General features: G+C 42.6%; 1 protein-coding gene across 2 annotated transcripts in view; it reads left to right on the top strand.

Moving 5' to 3' along the window:
• RBFOX1 (RNA binding fox-1 homolog 1) overlaps window positions 1-22,917 on the top strand; it is a 2,222,576-nt gene that overhangs the window by 562,219 nt on the left and 1,637,440 nt on the right. For both annotated transcript variants that reach the window (XM_077141880.1, XM_077141879.1), the window contains exon 6: window positions 8,111-8,143. In XM_077141880.1, coding sequence (XP_076997995.1) covers window positions 8,111-8,143 — 33 coding nt within the window. The remainder of the gene's footprint in view (window positions 1-8,110; window positions 8,144-22,917) is intronic.

The raw sequence follows: 22,917 nt of genomic DNA, 5'->3' as shown, positions 1-22,917 counted from the left end.
GAAAATGTCACAAAACATCATTTTGTACCACAAACATTTTGCTGTATTTCCAGGATGCCTTTAGGAAAGATTTCTAGAAGTAGTCACTGGGTCAAAGGGCAGGAGGGTTTTAGACATCTCTTTCCAGATTGCCACACTGAATTTGAAAACAGAACCTTTCAGGACACCTTTTAACCTTGCAGCCAGCCTGCAAAAATAACAAAGGGCCCTTTGGAAGGATACATCAGTGGCAGCCACTTTTACTGAAGGTTATAGGATGTGGTGGGAAAGAGCTCAGGAAGCCCCTGCACCCACTCTCCATGCCAAACCAGCCTCTTCTCTGCCTCAAAATTAAGCTTCAGATAATGTGTGCAATCTCTTGGTGTTTTCCAGCATGTGTCACGGTGACTGATGGTCTCTTCACAACTCAGACACCCATCAACCCAGGGCTGTAACTACTTCAACCTTCCTTAATGCACCAACTTCAAGGGCAAACCAAGGGCAGGGCGTTGTCGGGCTTTCCGTGCTCAGCCTTCCTCTGTGGCTTTTTTCTTCCTTTCCCTACCTCTGTTTCCTCTCGCGCCTCTTAAAATTGGTTCGCACAGCAGACCTAAGGCAGTTAGTTGTTCAGCGCCATAACTGAGACTATTCTTGGGTTACAAGCTGCCAGAATTTTGAAGCAAGTGCATGTAAATATTTCATTTCTGACAGCGAGAGTTATTAAGAGAAACCTTGTGCATTTTCTAGAAGAATTTTAAGAGAGATTTATTCATTGGCTATGTCTGGAGCCTACAGGATTGGGGGGTGGTGGTGGTGAATTTCATCTGTGAATGGGCTCTTTCCTTTTTATACTTATTTTTAAAAAATCCAGGCTGAGTTCTGGCAGCTCAGCTTCTGGAACCAAGTCCTGGGCTAGGAGGAAGAATGAGGGGAGAGGGAAGCTGCCTGCTCTCAGAAACGTTCCTTTAGGTGGTATGCTCAAAAGCTTAAATGCAACAGACCTCAAAATACTGGGTGTTATAATTGCCATTACAAATTACTGTTATTACACAAACAAACCAAAACAACAACTATCCATTCTCAAGCTATTCTAGGCCACACATTTTTACTGAATTCACATGAAAAAGCAGTGAGATAGATTTTTCTTTTCTTTTTTGCATGGACAACCACCGGGAGTCGAACCCGGGTCTCCGGCATGGCAGGCAAAAACTCTGCCACTGAGCCACCATGGCCCACCCAGTGAGATAGATTTTTGTGCCCATTCTACACATGAGGAAACTGAACCACTGGGAAGTGAAGTAGATTTCTAAGTGGTGGAGCAAGGCTTTAAAGCTAGGCATTTCTGACTCCAGAACAAACCCATCTACTTTTCATTGGCTAGGGATTGAACTGAGTGCTCTGGAAATCATCACTTGACAGTAAATAAAGCTTAATTCAAGTGGAAACTCACAAAGAACAGCGCAGATGTTCATGGTTATGAGAGGGAAGCTAAAACCCACCGCTTACCATGCACAAGTACTGTGCCAGCACTTTGGATATCTGTTGTACTTAATTCTTACAGCAATTTAATAGAAACATATTAATTTCCATTTTACAAATATACAAGTGTAGGCTTGGAGAGGCTAAGTGCCATTTGCTCTAATTGTGCATTGCTGTACAACCAAGTACTCTAGAACCTAGTGGCTCAAAACAACAGCCATTTATCATGGCTTGTGTGTCAGTGAGTAAGGCATCGGGCAGGATGTGGGTGGCCTAGGTGGGTGGCCTAGGTGGCCGGATATGTCTCACTGCACTCACCTGGAGGATGGGCTACTGGACAGTCTGAGCAGGCTCCCCTCGCATGGCTGGCACTTTGGCCGGGAAGGTTGGACGCTGGGGCTCAGCCAGGTCTACCCACCATGTGACCTTCCCAGCATGGCTGTCTTGGGGTGGTCAGACTTCTTCCATGGCAGCTCAGGAAGAGCCATGCAAGCTGCTGGTCTCCTAAGGCCTGGGCCTAGGAACTGGCAGAGCATCCCTTCTGCTGGAATCTGCTGGTCCAAAAAGTCCCAGAGCCTGCTCAGCTTCAAGGGGAGGGAACTTCAGTGCCAAGCAGCCTGTGGCCACTTTGGATTTGCCACTCTTGTCTGTGGTTATATATCTAGAAAGTGGTGGAGGCAGGTTTTGAACCCTGAGCTTGACTCCAGAGCTACACTGGCATTGCTGGGCTCCAGGTTACTAGGTCATTGTGAGCAGGACTCCGATATGTTCTATTCAAGAGGTCACACTGCATCAACAGAGTGGGAAGGTTTCCCAATTCCTATTTTACAGAGAAGGACACTCTTTTAGATCAGGGAAGTGACCTCCCCAAGGTCACCCATCTGCTGAGGAACAGGAAACCCATGTGTCTATTCTACCACCCAAGCTTTGTCCTGTTTCACCACTTTTTGGGAAAAGAGCTCTTTAAGGTATTCTGTTTGTACCAGTGAAAGCAATCCAGAGATCAGTCTATTCAAGCAAAGAGTTAACTCAATTGGGGAAGAATTCAGAACCCTCCATGGATAGAATTGCCTGATCCCTTTGGTCAAAGGGACTATGTACAGGAGAAGGGGAGCAAAAGTTTCCCTTTTATCCCAGCATGGATGGTTATTACCAAAGCTGAAGAAAATAAATGCCAAGCATCTCTTACACTTGGAAGACAGCCAAGAACAATTGGGTTCAGATATCTTCTCGGGACTAGACAGCTCTGCTATTCCAGATCCCCAGTACCCATTAGTGTATATAAGAAGGGGATCAGGGAAGCTTGAGGGAGAAGAATTATCAGTCAGGAGCCAACACTCTTCCCCTGTTAACCTGAAGAAGAGTCACGCTGCAAAGGAAACTCCTTGCCAGGAAGAAGGCTACTTGGTCTTTTCACATAGCTTCCTTGCTGATCTTCCTCTGTGCTTATTTGAGCAAGGGTAGAAGAAAATAGGAGAGACAAGGCATGGGGAAAGGGGAGAGCTTCAGTCTCTGCTTTGCTCTTTGGAGCTAGGTGAAGACAAGAGGGTCAAGAAGACAGGAAGAGAGCTGGGTTGAGCCATGTGCCTGGCTCCCCGCCCTGCCAAGGGAACTAGTTTCAAGGTGAGGGGACCTCAGCATCAAAAGACTGGTTTATACCCCCAGAATGATTTTGATGTAGAGTTTGGAAGAGGTTGAACTGAAGTGATATTCTCTATCAGGGAGCCACTTAAAGGGATCTTGGACAAGGTAATGCTGCAAAGGGGAGATGTGGCAGGGTCTGCCAGCTCTGTTTATTAAAGCCATTTCCTCCTTGGCATGCAAAGAGGCTTCATGTCCCCAGACCCCCTTGCCATTATATGTGGCTGTATGACCAAGCTCTAGCTAGTAAAATGTGAACCAGAATGATAATATGTGACTTCTAGGCCAGTCCATAAAAACCACCAATGTATGTTCTGTGCATCCTCTTTCAGTCTGGCTTGGATGAAGGTGACTGTGGTGACCTTGGGAACTACATTTTGAAGCTGTCAGAGCCTCTTTCAGCCTGGGTCCCTGAATGATCCTGTGGGGAAGTGTATTCTCCCAACTAGAATGGTGAAGTGAACAAGAAATGAATGGCCATTGTGTTGGGCTGTTACATATTTAGTTCTGTTTGTTACTACATCCTAGAAATCCCTGACAAATACAAGAGGCTGCCACTCACAGTGCTCCTAAAGCATCCACCTGGTCCCATGAAGTGGCCAGCATTTGGACACTGCCCATGCTGAGGGCATCTGTGGCCATTGAAACTAGTCTGATAATCAGCAAGGGCAGCAGAGCTCAAGTGGAAAGACTTTTGCCCTTTACCCTAATCCCTCTGCCCAGACTCAATGCCAGAACTGTTAAAACCAGAAAGCCAAAGAGGGAAGAGAGCATGAAAGAATAGACCATGTCTTCTCCCCAGGACATCCTTCTGAACAAAATCTAGCCAGCACAATGGAGGGGATGGAGACAATGAATATGAAATTACACATGGAATTGAAGTTTTCTACTGAGCTGGGCTGAACTGTACTGGATTCTCATACCTGAGAATGACGAACTGCTTCTTTCCAAGATGTCATTTCAGGACGGAAGAGGGAGACTAGAGGAAGCAGTGGTTTGTGGAAGGAGAAAACCTTTATGTTTGTGCTGTTCTAAGCGAACCATTCCACAGCTAGTTTTGTTGAAGCCATAGAGAGCCTGGCAGCCTAGCAAAAATCCCTTGGTAGACTATAGGGCATGAGGATTTAGCATTTTCATTTGAATGACAATCAACAGAAGAAATAGCCAAAATGCTGCCATATGAATAATGTCTGCTTGGGCCTCTGCAGGGAGTGCTTGCTTAAATGACACACTGACTCCACAGGTAAAGGATTCCCAGTTCAATGAGAGACAGGTGGTGCTTGAGGGGGGCAGTGATTGTCTTCCTTCTGGCAGGCCCCTGGAGCTTGGGAACAGCCATGGGGACCCCCACTGTGAATCCTCGGGAGGTGGGGTCAGGGAAGGAAGGAGGCTCAAAGGAAGCAGGAGGCAGAGAACATGCCTGTGAGACAAGGATGGGATCAGCTCTGGCCAGGGAATAGTAAATAATGACCATGTCCTGGGATTTGAGGATGGAAGCACTGTAGAACAGCATGGAGCAGCTTCTAGAATCAGAGAGACCTGGGTTCAATTTACAGCTTTATCACTTGCGAAAAAAGTAACCTAACCTCTCTGATCTTTATCTGAATCTATTTAAAGTGCATGTTATCCGTTGAATGACCCAATAAATTCTGCCGTGAGCTAAAACCCTTCTGAATTGTTTTTGTTTCATGCAACCAAGCTGTCCTGTCTACCACTGTCCTGCAAAAGTAACAATGTGGTGCCCGGAACTGTTCAGCAGACTGACTGGTTTAGGGTTTCAGAGTCCTGGAGAAACAGACGTGGAGAGAGGAAACCAAGAGGGAGTCACTGGGCAATGAATAAACTCAGCGCTGACATGTATAAACTGGGAAGGAATCCGTATCTCCACTGTGTAGGCATAGTCCCTGTGTGGGGCTTGGAGGTGGCTTTGCAATCCGACCTGGGTGCAGAGCATGCCTCTGCTGCTCCCTGGTTGTGTCCCCCTGGGGGAAGGCACTTGCCATCCCTGAACCTCAGTTTCCCTGTCTGAAAAAGTGGCCTCAGAGCCAGCTCCTAAAGTCAGGTTGAGGATTGAAAGGAAATCAAGTACATCAAGTTCCCAGCACAAGCCAGGAGGAAACCCTTAATGTCTGCCTTTGCAATTTCAAATGCATGGTGAGAAAGGAAATGATTAAAGGGATGGGTCAACTGGGACAAAGCTTTAAGGAGTGCCCCACTGGGCATTTCCTGAGTTCCCTTTTTGCTCTGTGCTGGTTCCCAGAATGAGCCACCTCAAATATGGTTCTAATCATTCCAGCCCCCTGCTGGAAACCCTCTCATGGCTCCTGATGCTGACAAGATAAAAGCCCGATGCCTTAGCCTGGCATCTGCAGCCCTTAAAGAGCCCATGCTCATCCTGCTGGCCTCTGCAGTCCATTCCGGCTCGCCCGGCCCCATGGATTACAGACAGGTCCTGAGATCTGTGGATGCCACATCCTTGAATAAGCCAAGTGACATGAGCTTCCTGTGTTGGAAGTCAGTACCTGAACCTACCACAATTAAGACTATAGAATCCACCCTGAATGCAGTACAAAGAAAGTGCCAGTTACCTAGAGCATCCTCAGAAGATTTTACCACTTGCTTTTCATGTATTTATGTAATATGCGGAATTATAAATCATTTACATATGCCTTGTCTCCAGCTGGCCACAAGCCCCAACTATTCCCTATTGCCTTGCCATATGTTTCACTCTCTGCTTTGTGCCACAATATGTGAATGGGTGAATGTTGATTCTAGTCCTCTCTTCAAGGGAAAAAAAAATCAGCATTTTATATTGTCACTTATTATATAAAGGTTTGGAAAGTTTTAATTTTATCATATTTTACGTGCATTTTAAATTATGAAAATAATACATGGAACATTATCAGTGTAAACACTTCAAAAACTTAGAAAAAAGGAAAAGATCCCCCATGACTTTCCCAAGCCCATCAAGTCTCAGTGAAGTTCCAGGTTCCTACTCAGAGGTAAACACTTTTATCAGCTTTTTTTTCAGACATTTGTGTGGTGTATGCACACAAATATGTGTATAAAATGTACATATGCTTTAGTTATTCTTTAGAAATTTGTAACCATCTTATGTGTATTCTGTATCTTTCCGTTTTCAATAACAGTATATATCACAGGATTTTCCGTATTAGAACACAGCATTCACCTCATTCTACCCGTTGCATACCTTATAATATGGATTTCTTAGAATTTATTTGGCTGAGAGAATCATAAACTTGAAGTCTAACAGCTACATCCAGATGACATATGTGTTTTGTTTGGCTAGAACCATACTTTGCCTTTTATAGATTGAACACAAATAACCTTAGGTGAAGTAGATAATCTTCAAACCCTGTATTTTTGTCATTCTCCCATCCATGGATATTTATAATTTTTTAAACTGCTGCAATGAATGGCAATGTCAGTGCCTCTCCATGTATGTGTGTATCTAAGATATTTGTAAGAAGCGAGCTTGCCTGGTGGGTGAGGGGTTAACAAAGGGTTGTACTACCTACAATGTGTACTACACATTAAGATTGTGAAAAAGGGAAAGCAGTTCTGCATAAATCCTGGAGTTGTGGAATATCTTATTTGTCCCTCGCTCAGCCCTGTTGTTTTCAGCAGAAAACACTCACCAGCACACACACAAACATTTGTGGTGTTCTATGGCCGGGGCGCGTCTATACTTGTGTTTTCAGAATGTGGCCGGTTCCTGGGGAATCAGCTTCTACAAGCCCCAGCTCTGAAAGACCAGAGATGCAAGGAGGGATGCCACCAGCCTCTGACCTCCCTCACACCTTGGACTGTTTCTCTAGGGCTGACCCCTGAATTCACGGGTGGGTAAGCCTCGGGCCATGGCCTAATGGACTCTCTTGGACAAGCTCAGTTGGAAAGGCTGACCTCACGTTTAGGAGGCTAATGATGTGTGAAAGCAGTATTGCCTGAGCCACATCTGGGGCTAATGACTTAAGAGAGAGGTGATCTGATCCCTTGGGGCTGAGCGTGGGAGAGGGGTTGAGAGCTGGCCCAAGGTAAGCTACAAGGGCTGGCCAGCTAATTTAGGAAGCCATGTATTCTTAAGCCCTCCTTTGGATCCACAGTTGCAAACTAGTATGGGTCTGGTAGGAAAATATAACTCAAGTTGGCCAAGTCAATACTGGGTATAAAATGAAAAGTTGCATGGAAGAAAGTTCCCTCAGTTTCCAGAAAAGACCTTACCAACCTCAAGATAAGAGACCCCTTTTAGTTCCGGATGAACAATTGTGGATAGTGTCTAAATAGAATCCTTGGAGAGAGCATTGGCCAGTGGGCAGGAGGCTAAAAGTCCTTATGATTTTTTTCTTGGGTGGCGGGGAGGTAAGTTTAATTTCTCTACTTGGTAACTTTCTGACTTCAAAAAAAGTTACTTAACTTTTTAAGTCCCAATGTTCTCATCTATGAAATGGGTAGAATGAAGGTTTTTCTGGGGATTAAATGAGATGAGAAATGTAAAGCACTTGGCACAATGCCTGGCACTATTCTTTATTTCAAAATATTTTGAGGCATTTTTGCAAGTAAAAGGCTTGTTGTTGCTAGACTTGTAGATGTTTTCTGGTGTTTTTCATAACTCCATCTTGAAACTTTAAGAAAAATAACCCTCAAAAATGTCTTCAGTGCCTTTGGTTTTTCAATGTTCATTTAATCATTATCAGTGCACGGACAGTGCACAATGCCCTCCCCTTATTTTTCTGACAAGATTGTTATAATGTGTTGAAAATATTAATTATCCTCTTCACCTTATAAACACGACTTGGAAAACAAACCTTGTTGCTGTGCTTAGTAGAAGAAAAAGTGGCTCTGTGTGTATGTTTGTGTGTGTGTGTGTTGCACCCATTGTCCCCTCAGGTCATAACAAATTATTGATGCCAGTTTCTTTCAAAAAAAAACAATTAATCCAATTACCTTCTTGTTGAATCAATACTAATGTCTTTTTTTCTTTAATTTGCAGGTTTCAGCAAGCCTGGCTGCCAGCAAATCTGAGGTAGGAAACGTGGTTTTACTCTGTTCCTTTGGAGGACATTTTGAAATGATTTTCTTTTGTGATGTAGTGAAATGGGCATTCTATCTTGTGACTCTGCTATGTGCAAGCTCCTGGTGCTTTGGATGGTGTGCTGTTGGTTGGGTAGTTTCCATGGTGCTGGCTTTGGGCTGACCAGGTCACCACACTACTCTTTATGAAGTGTGCACTGAATGCCTTAGGTAAAGATGGTTTCAAAGCTGCACTTCCTGCTTGTTTGTGCCTGGGTGACTTCACAGTGCTGTCTCTTTTCACACACATTATGATTCTAGCCTTGCAGAGAGAAGTCCTTACTTTGTCAGTGAGACCCCACCCCCACCCTCTCTCTGATGTTTTCTTGTTCCTTCCTTCTTTTTCTTTCCTTGCTCATCCCCTGGGGTGTAAAGGGAACTGAGACTGATGCTGACAACTTAGGAAAGGAATAAAAATGAAATTGGTCAGAGGGCACTAGTAAGGTAACCATCCATTGGTAATTGCTCATGATGTAGTTTAATGGGCACCTTATAAATATACCCAGTGCCATGGAGCCAGTAAATCCAACTCTTAAGTTACTATTTGGGCTTAACAAAGACCATCAAGACTCACTTTCATCATGCATTAGATGGGTATTATTTTACCTACGTTAGCTCTATCAAATGTTTGATAAGAGGGTAAAATGAAAGATATTGTGTGGAAGTAGATTCTGTCTACAAAACATAAGGGGTGGCCATTGTCAAAGAGTAGAAACTCCAGATCAAGTGTCTACAACCTTGGATATAGTAGCTTGGTGTGCAAAGGTTTCCCAGGAATTATGGTGCATTAACAGTGTAGATAGATAATTATTTTAGATGCTGAGTGAGGCAAGAATTTGGGAAGCAGATCTGTGGGAGGAGAAGGGGGCAGGGAGCAGAAGGTTGGAGTGGAGGTTAGGAGCCACTAGTGTCACCTACTTCCCAGTGATTTCATGGCCAGTTACTTGAGCAAGTTATTTATCCAGCCAAACTTAGTGTCATCATCTGCAGGGATAGCAATATACATCACATGAGGTTGTTGAGAAGATGAAAATAGGGATGGCAAAATTTGCCCTTATGATTCCCTCTCCCAGCGATAACAGTTCCCATTTATTCAGCCCTTGTTATGCACACCTTACCTTGATGCCTTACATGCAACATCTCATAAAGGCTTCACAAAGGCTTTGTGATGTAGGGGCTAGTATAATCCCCATTTTTCAGAAAAATAAACTGAGGCTCAGAAAGGCTGAGTAAGTTTCCCAAGGCCATACGACTAATGAGTGGTAGATCTAGTATTCATAGCCGTGCTTGACTCTTAACTACCAAACTATGAAACCACCCAGATCATGTCCTGGTGCATAGAGGGTGTTCAGTAAATATTAACTCTGGCCCTTCTGAAGGACTGACACTGCTTTGTAGATCATACCTGGATAGGTTTCACCCTTCTGTGATCAGCACGTTGGACAGCTGCCTCCATCCTGTAACCGTCCATCTTCCTTCATTTCGTCTAGGAGAGCTCACATTTCTGATACATGTGGCAATTTAAAACAAACAGTTGAACAACAGTAAAACACCTTTAGACATGTTGCCCCTTTTCTATTTCACAACATTCACATGGCAGGATATTCAGTATCACAAGATTTTTTTTAAAAGAAAAGAAGTTTGGAGGGTTTAAGTACTTTAAACATTGGTTACATAATATCTGATGCCTCAGTAATTCCACCTCTAGTTATATGTCCAAGAGAAAAGAGTGCTATGTCCACAAAAGACATATACAAGAATGTTTTTAGAAGCTTGATTCCTAATAGCCAAAAACTGAAAACAAGCTAAATGTCTGTTAAAAGATAATAGATAAATAAATTGCATTTTGTGCATGTAATGGAATACAACACAGCAATGAAAAGTAATTATCTATAGATAAATAATGTGTATGAATCTCAGAGACATAATGTTGAGTGGAAAAAGTTATAACAAAAGAATACATCCTGTATGAACCTATTTATATAAATATAAAAACAGACAAAACTCATCTCTGATGCTAAAATAATAATAATAGTGCATATTTCTGGGAGGTGTTGACTGGGAAGGGATACAAAGAAATCTGCTGGAGTTATAGGAATGTTCAACCCCTTACTCGCAGTGTGGTTATATGGCTAAGAATCATTTGTAAAATTTATTAAGCTTTGCATTTCAGATGTGTGCTCTTTATTGTATGTGGGCTGTACACCAATAAAAATGAATCAGTTTGGAAAAATAAAAAAATAAATAAAAAGCAAACATGAGAAGTATAAACTATAATAGTGACAAAGTAAAGATCAAGGTGGGGAGAAGCAGAATGGTGGAAATAACCCAAACTCATTCATTCTTTCCTTCACTCAGACAGTCATTTGTTTTTACTCCAGACTCCCATTTCCCAGGTGAAAGAGAATTTTAAAAATGTTTCTGAGGCTAAAATATAATTGCTGCAGCCAGACCTTTTTTTTTTTTTGCACTGCTGCAGGAAAGTAACCTTTTATTAATTGAATTTCTAATGGTAATTTATCAAAGCAAGTGATCACCGTTATTTAATGCATGATCCATATTCATGGCATGTTCTGTTAGGTAAATAAAAGTGACTCTGGGAAAGTGCTTCTGTGTGACCCTTTTCCTTCTCAGATGACTTTCTTTTCTTCCCTAAATACAAACAGTTGTAATTTAGGTAGAACAAACCCCACCTGTGGAGGAGGCATTGGTTCAAGGGAAATAAGAATTACAAACCCTAGAATCAGAGAGAATGAATGACTTTGCCAGTTCCCTTTCTCTCTGCAGATTGACAGTGGATATGTGAATACTGCTTGCTAAATCTGGACTTTGAAAACATGACAGCCAGCTGTTTATGCCAATAATTTTTCATGGCATATGCCTCCCCTCCCTGCACCACACACAATTTTAATAAGATGGCTATTGAGAAATGTTAAAACCTTGCAGAGGAAAGAGCTTTATCTCCTGACCAAATTTTGCCCAGTAATGTTTATGACAGCTGAAGAATTTATCTTAAATTCCCTCTGCTAGTTGCAAAGCACATAGCCCTTTGTCCCCAAGCAGCCTGTAAGAACCAAACTAAGATGTCACATACATAATATAACAGATAAATGGCCCAATTTCCATGTCCACATGATGAATGGAATGCAAGTTCAGCACACACATATTTGCACATTAATTGGCACTGCATGGTTCCATTTTGTTCCTAAGTTGCCACTGTATGTCTTGTGGACTCCTTCCCCTTCAGAATCATTAAGCTTGTTTTATCGCACAAATGCATACACATTTTCCCCCTATTTATCGTCATGCAGCTTGCCCTGCTAAGACAGAACCAAGTTACCTGGGTGCAGCCATTGGATTGCAAATGCCTACATCTGATTCTCTCCACCACCAACTGCATATTAACACAAAGACCCGAGACCAAACCCCACGTTGGCTATGCTGACAGCCAAACAAAGGAGGTTGCAGGCAAGGATATTTGGAAAAGAAAAACCCTTTCTTTTCTGTTACCAGCAAGTTTCCTGCCTCACCTTAATGATTTCCTGTTGATAGTTAAATGACAATATAGACCCAGTGGAGGGCCTCAGTTTTGGCAAATTCATCTGCTTTTTGTTCATGACAAAGCAATCAGACCAAAATTGATTGATATTGCAGTTTTGCTGTCACAAAGAATTGCAATGGTAAACCACGCAGGTGGAAAAGCTCAGTGGCCTTGGGGAAGCATAGGTAGAATCTCACTCCTACCAATCCTTTTTTTCCTTATAGAAGGAAATGTTATTCCAGGCCAAGGAATCATTTGTTTTGCCCATCTCAACACTGATTCTCAGCAAAGCAAACCCAAAGCTGCAAAACCCACTAAGAGTACTCTGGCCCATTTGAAGAGATGATCACATTTCACACAGGGTTGAGGTTTTTTGTTTGTTTGTTTGTTTGTTTTTCTGTGAACAAAAAATCAATCCCGGCCATTCTAAGTCATTTGAGAGGCCAGTGCATTCTGCAAGAGAAAGCTGAACTGTTGTTCCAGGAAGGTTACTGTGGAAAGAACATGAGCTTTGGAGTTTGCTAAACCAAGGATGATTCTTGGGTCCATGACTTTCAAGTTTCGTGACTGCGAGCAAGTCACTTAACTGGTAAGCAAGTTCCTTATCTATAAAATGGGGATAAGGATACCCACCCCACAAGATTGGATTGTACTTTCAATATATTTGGAGCGCCTAAGACAGTACCTGGCACAGAGCAGGTGTTCAACAATCTTGTTTTGCTTCCTCACATGAGCCCCTTTCCCTTTTATCTTGGGCTAAGTAAAAGCAATAAATAAATATAACCCATTACAAATTTGAGATGCGTGGCTTTGAAACCTTCCTGTGGTGACTTTGCATCGTGGCTGAGACAGACCCTAGCTGGGCAGAAGTTAACTTATTTGACTTAAATCAAGTTGTAGTTAATGACCCTCTTCTGTCCACCCAAGGACAAAATACACTTTAATATCAGCGGGTATTTTCCAATGAGCCTGCACTCTTGGCCTTGGCTAATATTGTCAATCACACATTGCTAGTCTTCTTGAAGCCGGCTCAAAAGGATATTTAAAGAACCCTGAGAAATCACCAAGCCTTCATTAAAGGGTGCAGAATTCTCAATTGGAGATATGGTTAATTTTTTCTTTAATTTGTTGGACATTTAGTTAGCAACTGTTATGTTCTAGTCACAGCAGTAGTCACTGGCATGTAAACACAACTTTGGCCCAATCATATCCTCAAAGAACTTATGGTACAATATGAAGATGGTGGTGGATTATGTCGTAAGTACTAAAGTGTCAGCAGGTTCATGAGGACCAAAATTCTCGTAACAGCAAGAATAAGCCCCCTGCCATATTGGGTGAGTTTTGGGCCTGGGCTCAAATTAAAGTGAACATAGATAGGAGTAATACAACTATGGAGACTTCCCAGAGGAAGTAATATACAGACTGGGACCTTAAAAACTGAGTCGGTTACCATCAAGTAAAGAAGAGGGAAGAGCATGAGAAAAGGAACAGATGGGAAAGAGCTTGCCTGTTTAGGCAATTAGCATTTAAAGGGGTTTGGAAACACTGAAAGAGAATGGAAGTGAGTGAGTGAACATAGAGAAACTGAGGGCGAGTGTCCTCATAGAGACTGTAAGAGAGTTATAAGAAAGAGGGGAGGGTTCACTGGGATCACAAAGAATGTGGACTGAGTGGACAGCCCTGGTTTTGGCAAGTGTATTAGTCAGCGTTCTCCGGGGAAACAGAACTGACAGGAGAATACACACATAGACATACACACATATAAATATTATGAGAGTTATTATAGGAATTAGCTTTGTGACCATGGGGATTGGCAAGTCTGAATTCCTTAGGGTAGGCCACAAGCTGAGAACTCCAATGAAGGTTTCCATGAATTTCCCAGGAGAAGATGGCTGGCTGCAGTGGAGATAGAAATTCTTCTTTCTGACTGCTAAAATAATCAGTTCTCCCTTTAAAGCCTCCAACTGATTGTATGAGACTTCTCATTGTTGAAGGCAATCTCCTTTGTTGATTGTAGATGCAATCAACCATAGATGCAATTAACTGACTAATGATCTAAATCATTATTTATATTTAGGCCAGTTCTTGCTTGAAAAACACCTGGGCACTTTCACCCAGACAGGCTGACCTATGAACTTCACTATCACAAAAGTCTACAATCATTAATACCCTCAATGACACCCCTTTCAGTGTGGGTGGTAGAAGCAGAAGTCAAATGTAAGTGGCTTCAGGAGTAAACTGAAGGAGAGAACCTAAGAGCCACAATATCCTTGGTTCTCTGGCTTGAAGGAAATACAGGATTTTGGAAGGGATTATGGAAAGGGCAGAGACTTGGGTATGTCTCTTGGAGGATGGTCCTCAGAGAATATGAGGATGGGGATCAGAGCCCAGAGTATTTAATCATTGTAAGGTGACAGGGCTTTGCTTGCCATTGTATCAACAGGTCCTAGCACCATGTCAAAAAGCCATGGCACTGATTGGGCTAAGAAAGGACATTTTTCCTCCATGCCACTGAGAAAAGAGGATGGATTATAAAGGTGGTTAAGTTTGAAGGAGAAGGGAGAGAAAGTAAAAGAGGTTATGCTTGGCCAACTTCATTTTCCTAGCGAGTATCAAAGGGAAATCTACGTACTGAGAATAGGGGTACATAGGTAGAATTTGGATTTGGAGGGGAAAAGTAAGAGAGGGGGAACATCTAACCTAAGTCATTGGTAAGAGGCTGATTGACATGCAAGGTCTGTCCAGCAAACTAACATCAAGAAGCACCCAGGGAGTGGAGAGGAACCAGAGTCTACCAATAGCAACAACAACAACAACAACAACAGAAGTAATGATGGCATGGGCATCGTGCACCACGTGTGTACTGAGTGCTGGCACTGAGTTATCCCTGAAATGAGTGCCCCTCTGTATTTTACAGATGAGGAAACTGAGACTCAAGAGGTGACATAGACTGACCAAGCTTAGGAATTGAATAACAGGGCTCATGTTTGATCTGGGTCTGTCTGACGGCACTCTGGGCTCTTTTCAGTATGAACAGCAGGTGGTCATGAGCCCAGGTTTGCTGACAAGCAACTCCCAGCCAGGTCATTTCCTAGCCCCAACCCTTAGTAATTGCTTAACCTTTGTATGCCTTGTTTGTATCCTCTGAGGAATGAAGATAAAGAATGAACCTTACAGCCTTTCTGAGGAAGTAAAATTGCATGATAGAAATCATGGTAGGCAGTTAGCATGGTACCTGGAGCATAAACAGCTCTTAATCTTAATATATGCTAGTCCTCAGAGTTGTTATTTTTATTATTGTCACTGCTAGCTCATTCTAAACTGAAATGAGAAATAGCAGAGGTGTCAACTAGAACCAATTCATAGTCTCTAATCCAAAAGGAAGCATCAGTCCTAGTCTTTCAGAAGCACTTTTACTCCATGTATATTAATTATCTTGGGAAAAAAGTAAGGACTTATAAAATTTCTTTTTCTACTTCCTCCATCAGAAAAAAAAAAGGCTTTCTTTTATTGTAAAGTGTTGAGAACCAGTTAAAAAGATCCCACCATTTCTATATTACAACGGGATTAATATATAAAAGTAATAATAATTTAAATAACTGGTTCTTATTTATCACCTGACTGTATGCTAAGCACATGGCATATCATTTTATCTTTCTTATCTTATTTAATTTCATCCTCACAATAACCTTACAAGGTAAGTACTATTACTTTTTCTGTTTTGTGGATGAGGAAACCAGGGGTAAAGACGGTTAATTAAATGAGTCAGAGAGGTAGTAGGAGGGGTATTGGCAATTACATCCAGGTCTATCAAACCCTGAGTTCATCTGGGATGTTCAGGAGGTGAAGCCAGATGTCACTTACCATCTCTCAGAGGCAAAGGCTTGCTCTCTTAACCTGGAGGAGAAAAACCCCATCAGTCCTAAATTAGGTTCTCTTCCAAGGTTTCCCCTGCCACAGCCCAACCCAACTCGTTAACACTGTTTTAAGCTTTTGTGAGTGCTCTGTGATACAAACCCCATTCCCAGACCATAAATTATTTCCTACAGTTTGACACAATTTATTTCCATAGCATTATACATTCCAACCTTCTGACTATTTAAGATCAAAAGATGTGCTCCCGGGCTCATATTTCACTCCAGCTCTCAGGCTCCGTGCACCAAATTAGACTGAACAGAAGAGGCTCCAGCTTGTCATCGTCTGTAACATTGCTTAATTCCAAGGAGTAGGCATATTTTGTCAATGGCAAAAGGAGAAATGGACTCATCCATTGAGGAAGGGCTTTTGAAGAAATGTGGCAGCTGAAGGGAAGCATTGAGATATGCAGAATCACTGTAAGGGGTACAGAGTTAAATTGGTCATTTTCCACCTGGCCAAGGGTAAAGGTTTATAAAAGGCCAGAGAAGTAGGTGGCCCAAGTAGGATACTGTGGGCCCCCAGGGAGAATAATGGAAATACTTATTCTGGTCAGGAGGAAGGAAGAGGGGTTTTGGCTGATATGAAGGCTGGGCTGAAAGGTTCAGGAACCAAGCAAACTATATATTTATTAGCAGATGGGCCCTTTGGGGGGAACATGTGTGTATTCAACAAATTTAAAGAACATTTACTATTTGATAAGCACTCCTTTAGGACCTAGAAATTTAAAAATGTGTCTTATTAGACACATTTTTCCTACTCTCAAGGAGCCTGGGATCAAGTAAAATTCACAGATGGGTGAGCAGGTACTTTTAGCCTAATGCAGGTATGTGCAAGGGGGAGAGCGAACACTAAGAAGGGAGTGATGGAGTGAATCTCCTCTCCCATTCATCCATGTGTCTTTGCTGAAGAACCAGTAAAATGCATTGGGGGCCAAATACCCAGATACCACACCCTGTGCCATATTTTTATAATCAGGAAGTAAGTTTGGTAAATGTCAAAGAGATTGCATTGGATTGACTTTGCATGTGGGAGAAGGAAAAAAGAACTGGGAAATCAGCTGGGCAGGTGGGTTGGCACCTGACAACAAAGAGCATTGGAAGTGACTCCCCATAAGGATGATGGTGATGATGTGATTATGATGATGATAATGATGCTATGATGACAGTGGCAGTGATAATGATGGTGATGGTGACTATGATGACAGTGGTGATGCCAGGGGAGCAGCCAACATTTAGTGAATGCCTACTGTAAGCCAAGCATTTTATGGGAATTACCTCTTTTATTTTTTGCAGTAAACTTGGGGGGCTGCGTACTAATATAACCTCCATTTAATGGATGATGAAACCAAGGCTCTGGAGAGTTAATGAGATCCCTCCAAGGACCCATGGCTAGTAGACAAAGTTAGGATTTGATTCTAGACAATGGCCTAGAATTCTGAACTAGAGGACTGGCTAAGAAGGGAGAAGCAGGCTTGAAAACCCCCTCGGGTTAAAGTCTCCATTTGCTTAGCACAAACCTCTTATGACAGATGATGCTAACATACTTTGGAGAAACTTCATACCTGTGTCTGATTCTCGGCACTAATATAGCTTCACTAGGGGCTGCTATCCCACTTATCTCACCAGAATGACAATTAGGGAGAAAAAAAGAGAGTTATTGCTATTCCGGCTTCCTCTATTGAGCTATGAATAAATGATGATAGCTGTGGAATAGTGTGGTGTTTAGATCTTTTCTGATAAATTAAAAAAATAAAAATTGAATAAAGTGGTAACCACGCAGCCATTTAAATAAGAAGAGTGGAACAAAATTAGTAAACTCTTTTAGTGTCTTCCTGGCCTTGTCATTCTAATGTAATTGGTTTGCAAAAATATTAATTAATACTTAAACATCTGACATGTTTTACATGCTGATTCGAAATGTGTTAATTATGTTTCATACTTTGCCCCGGTACTATCCTCTGCAGCGACATAGCCAGGAATTCTTGTCCTATGCCCCCTTCCCCTCCTTGTAGTTTGGCAGCCAAGTTCGTATTGAGAGCTCCTGTGACTATCAGAGAGGAGATCTTTGGAGAAGAGAGAATTTAGTGAGTGCTAAATTCATATCACGTGAGTGCTGGCTGCAAACATAGTTTATCAAAAAGCCTTCCTGAGTTCCAGTAAGTAAATGCTAGGTGGGGTCAGCAGGAACTGGAGTGAATGACTGCTGAACTTCTCTTCTTGGACTGCATGCAGTCTTTGGACTAGATTTAGCCCAGACTTCACAAACAGGTTGTATACCCATGTCCTAGAGGAAAGTGCTGAATTATAGGAGTACTTCATGGCAGATATAGTTACTGTCATTGTTAGGGGGTTTGTTTGCACCTTGTGGTTTTCTTATATAATCGGTGTATTAATCACTAGGTTCTGCTGAAGTAACAAGTTAACCCTGAACTCTCAATGGATTAGCCAGCAGTTTTATATCTCACCCAAGTTACATGTCCAATGAGAGCTGAGTGATTCCCCAGTGTATCCCCCTGCATATAGTGATATAAAAATTGGGGCTGCATCTACCGTTTGGCTCCAGTAAAATTGACACAGACCTCTGCCATCAGTGTGTGGTATTTAATAGTAACAGGGGTTATTAAAGGCTAACAATTTTTTAAGACTAGGTACCATGTTAAGCCTTTATGCCCATTAGCTCGCTTAATGCTGATGTTATACCTACTTTACAGAAAGAAATAACAAGTTAACATTTATGAATACTACTGTGCACTGGGCACCGTTCTAAGCACGTTTTGTATTCTAATATAACAACAGCAGTAGTAGCTGAAGCTAAGACTTATTTAGGTTCATGCCTACTATTTGACGCATTTTGCATACTTAATCACAGTTATTCCCCATCACTATGAGGTGGGTATTAGTTTTCCTCAATTGTAGATGAGTAAACAGGTGCAGAGAGGTTAAGTAGCTTGCCCAAAGCCACATGACTATAAAGCCAAGCATTCTGCTTCCACAGACCATGAGGTTAACCACTATGCTATACTGCCTTCTTTTTAACTTTGTTCATTGTTACTCAAAACAGCTCCAGAGATGGTTGCTAGTTTTACTCCAATTTTATAGATCAGGTGACTGGGACACAGAGAGGTTATGAAATTACCCCAACTTGCATGGTTGAGAAGATGCAGAGCCAGGATTGGAACTCAAGCAGGGGCTAGTCCCAGAGCACACGTTTCACCAGGCACAAGGAGCCAAACCTTGTCTCTAATCATAGGCCTCTACTCATGATTTCATGAGCAGAGGAAGATTTTGGAAGCACCAAATCCTTCCCAACACTTTTGGTATCACTTTGGGCACAGGGCAGGGTTATACACTGTCATTTTTCTGGAGGAGAAAATGTTTAAGGATGAGGACAACCTGTGCCCCAGAGACTGCATGGTCATCAAGGCAGGGGATGCCAGACTCCAAAGTCATATCCTAAGGGTCATGGCAAGGCTGGAAGGGAGAGGGCAAGTCAAAGAGACCAGTGCTTGGTAGCCACTGAAATAGATTATGGAGTGAGAACAAGGCTGGGGCATAGTCATGGGGTCCAATTACCTACAGATAACTTAATATTGGCCCTCAGTGCTGATGACAGGATGCGTGGTTGAGTCAGCATACATTTCGGACTTTTAAGAGCCTGAACTTTCTCATAGCTTGTTTACTGTTAACTTTGTGGCATCTGCACTAGTTAAATAGTATTCCCCCACAATCCATGTCTACCCAGAACTTCAGAATGTGACCTTTTTGGAAATGAGGTCTTTACAGATGTAATTAGTTAAGGATCTCAAGATGAAGTCATCCTGGATTTAGGGTGGTCCCTAAATCCAGTGACTGGTGTCTTTGTAAGAGAAAAAAGAGGAAAATTTGAACACACTGACACACAGAGGAAAAGTTCATGGAAGATGGAACTAGAAATTGGAGTGCTGCTGTGACAACCCAAAGAATGCAGGGCAATCAGAAGCTGGAAGAGGCATGGAATAATTTTTTCCTAGAGTCTTTGGCGGGAATATGGTCCCATTGATACCTTGATTTCATACTTCTAGCCTCCAGTACTGTGAGAGAATAAATTTGTGTCATTCTGAGACACTGAATTTGTGGTAATTGTTATGGTAGCATTAGGGAACAAATACAGCCTCTTTCAAAGGAGGACTGAAGACAGTAAGAAGTGTTGCAAGTCTATATCAGATGAGTCCCAAGGAAGTTATGATTAGATGCTACCAGGGCAAATGGTGACTGGAAGCCTCTGCCCATCAGCACCAAATTTGCAGTGGCTTCATGCAATAGATGCTTTGTTTTCACTTGCAGAAACCACACCATTGGTGGTGATTGTGGGGGGTAGAGTTCTGCTCCATAAGACATTTAACAACCTGTAATCCTTCCTTCTTATGGTTCCCTCTCTTTTAGGCCCTTGGGATCAGCTATATTCAGCTCAAAGATGGAGCAAGATGGAGGGTGGACGATCAGTCCATGGGAGATTTTTAAGGGCTACACTCAGAGAAGTTTACAGCACTTCCTCCAGCCTTCCATTGGTCAGAACTCATCACACAGTCCCACCATCCTGTGAAGGAATCTAGCAGATAGTCTAGCTGAGGACCCAGGGGAAAAGAAATGCAGTTTGGTGAACTCTTAGCTGTCTCAAACAGAGGCACTAAGCAGAACCCTGGGGAGCTCTTGCCTCATGGGTTAAAGCCCATCCACAGCAGGGCCAGGACTTCGGGGGCAGCAAGCAAAGCAGCTGGGGGCAGCATTCAAGGAAGCCCTGCTCTTGCACAACCCTGGTCCCACCCCTGATCCACAGCCCCCTCCTGTCTTCTCGGAGACACAAGTGCTAGCACTGTCATCTAGGTGGCTTATGAGCTGCATTTGACTCAAATGCTTTATTGCAAATTAGAGAACGTGGAAGATCTCAGGCTGTGGGGATTTGGGCTCCGGGTCTATTTTATAAGCCATGGAGAATCTTAAAATGGAAAATTGTCAAGTAGAAAACAGATTAAAATGTATAATAGTTTATTGCTACTCATTTATATGGATATTTAAAGTGTACCCCTCTTTTTTAAAAAAAGAAAATGGCTGTTGACTTCTTTGCTTTACTTTGGTTTATATTTTTAACTTGAATACTCCAGCCCCTTTGCTTCTCATCCTTTGCTCAAGGCCTCCCCAAAGTAGCCAGCTTATTGTCACTTGGTTCCAATCCTCAGGGTGAGAGAAGTGGAATCTGAGACAGGTACTTTATAGTGCCAGGTACTGTCCTCTCTCCATTCTCAATACCACAGGTTATAAATCTCAGCCTCACTTTGGTGATGGGGTAGAGGTAGAAACAGAAGCAGCACAACATTAAATGTGCACATTGATTTGAGAACATTTTGATTTCAGTTATCCTTAAAAAGTATGTGCACATTAAAATTGGAAAACTCCCACACACATCCTAAAAGAGAGAAAAGATCCATAAATAGCAAGTGAAACAGACCACAACCCTGTCCCTGATCATTCTTTCTCTCAAAGTCTCCAAGATTGAAACAAAGCTACTGTCTGGTAGCTACCCAGCTTTTAGCATTCCAACTTACCATGGTGGTAAGGAAGCTGCCTCAAAGGAACATGCTATCCCAGTTATGGGTGACAAACACCCACGATCCCAATTTTGGACTCCACTAATAGTTCCGAATGAGGTATTTGACCACATGTGGCTTTCTACTTAGGTCTGAAGCCCGTTTGCCTGAGGCTGAGAGCCTGCTGGTCAGCTCAGTCTGGCAAGCCTGATGTCTTTAGCTCTCTATCCTTTTATTCTTTCTTTCGGTTTCTGAGTAGAACAACAGTAACATAAGAAAATCACTTTGATTAGCGACTTTCCTGTGGATATATTTATTTTCAGTCCTATGTCACTTTCTGAATATTTTATGGAAATGTTTTCCTTTTCAAGGGAGCTAATGTTGTGGTTTAAATAATGTGACTAGAAGGCAGGGCCCCTGCTACGTCTCCCTCGGGGGCGGCACACATTCTTACTGATGGAAAGCATGGAGGATGGACTGCGAACACCATCAGGTTACACACCTCAGCTCCAGAATCAGACTTACCTGGATTTGACTCCCAGTTCTCTTGTGACATGTCTGCAAGTTAGGGATAGTCACTGTTGCCACCTCCAAGGCTGAGTGCCAAGTGGGATGATGCGGTTACACCCAAAGTGGAGCGCAGCACATAGTGAGTGGGCAGTACATGGAATTTCACTTTAAATTCTAAGTAGCATACCAGATAACTCCAGAGACCATTTTCTCCTTCCATTCCCTCCCATGATGGGTGTTGTCCACTGATATTTTCACAAGCTTTTATTGTAACTCAGGGGATCAGTGAGATGGATGATTGAAAGATGATATAGTATGTTTTCAAGCCTGCCTTTCCCTTTGATCCCCAGTGGTTAGAGAAAAGTGGAGTTGTTATTAATGAAGACCTTGATAGATGATGAGAAAAGTACAGAGGGTGCTTGCAAGAGGCTCCAGGAGCTGGCTTTGCAGTCCAGGAGGCAGCATGTGGCATGAATTTGGAGAGAAAGCCTTTCTCCCACTTCGCCTTGCCCTGGCATATATGGAGTCCCTTTGGAACCACCATCCACACCCCTACACACAGGAATAGCCAGGAGTCATGGAAGGAGAGGGCAACTAAGAGACTGGGGGACTCAGACTCAGAATTATTGACTCTAGAGCCTCCACGTAAAAGGCATCCTATTTGGTAAAATGTGGGTGTTGAGGCCAGGTGATATTTGGATCCCTTGGAGATGAGCTTTCTCCAAATGGAGAAACCGTGAGACCTCTAAACCTCCCCACTTCTAAGTCAAGGGTGGCAGGTTTCCTGCCAGATTTCCCTCCAGTGATCTGCCACCATAATGAGATTTCATACATCATTAAGGAGGATGTCATATGCATCAACATAATGCTGTGTTCTTACCCAGAATGTCACATTAGACTTCTGGAAGCTTTACAAAAAAAAATTCAAATACAACTATAATTTTTTCCCCTTAAATCATCCAATCTGCCATTTGATGCCCCAGAATAGTTGCTATAGTAAAATAGCTACTTGCAAGGTTAAGAAAAGCATCGTACAATATGTCAGCTAAAAATGTGGACTCTTGAAACTTGTGCTCAGGGAATGGAGTCGGGGGTGGGGTATGCAGATAGAGATCTCTCTGGGAAAACTGCTTTCTCAGGAGCCCCCTTCCCGCCTCCAGTTGAGGGGCAGAGTGCGTGGAGCATGGACAGTGGC

This window comes from Tamandua tetradactyla, chromosome 23 (assembly GCF_023851605.1).
Source record: "Tamandua tetradactyla isolate mTamTet1 chromosome 23, mTamTet1.pri, whole genome shotgun sequence".
Classification (NCBI taxonomy): domain Eukaryota; kingdom Metazoa; phylum Chordata; class Mammalia; order Pilosa; family Myrmecophagidae; genus Tamandua; species Tamandua tetradactyla.
This window is presented reverse-complemented; position numbering and strand designations above follow the sequence as displayed.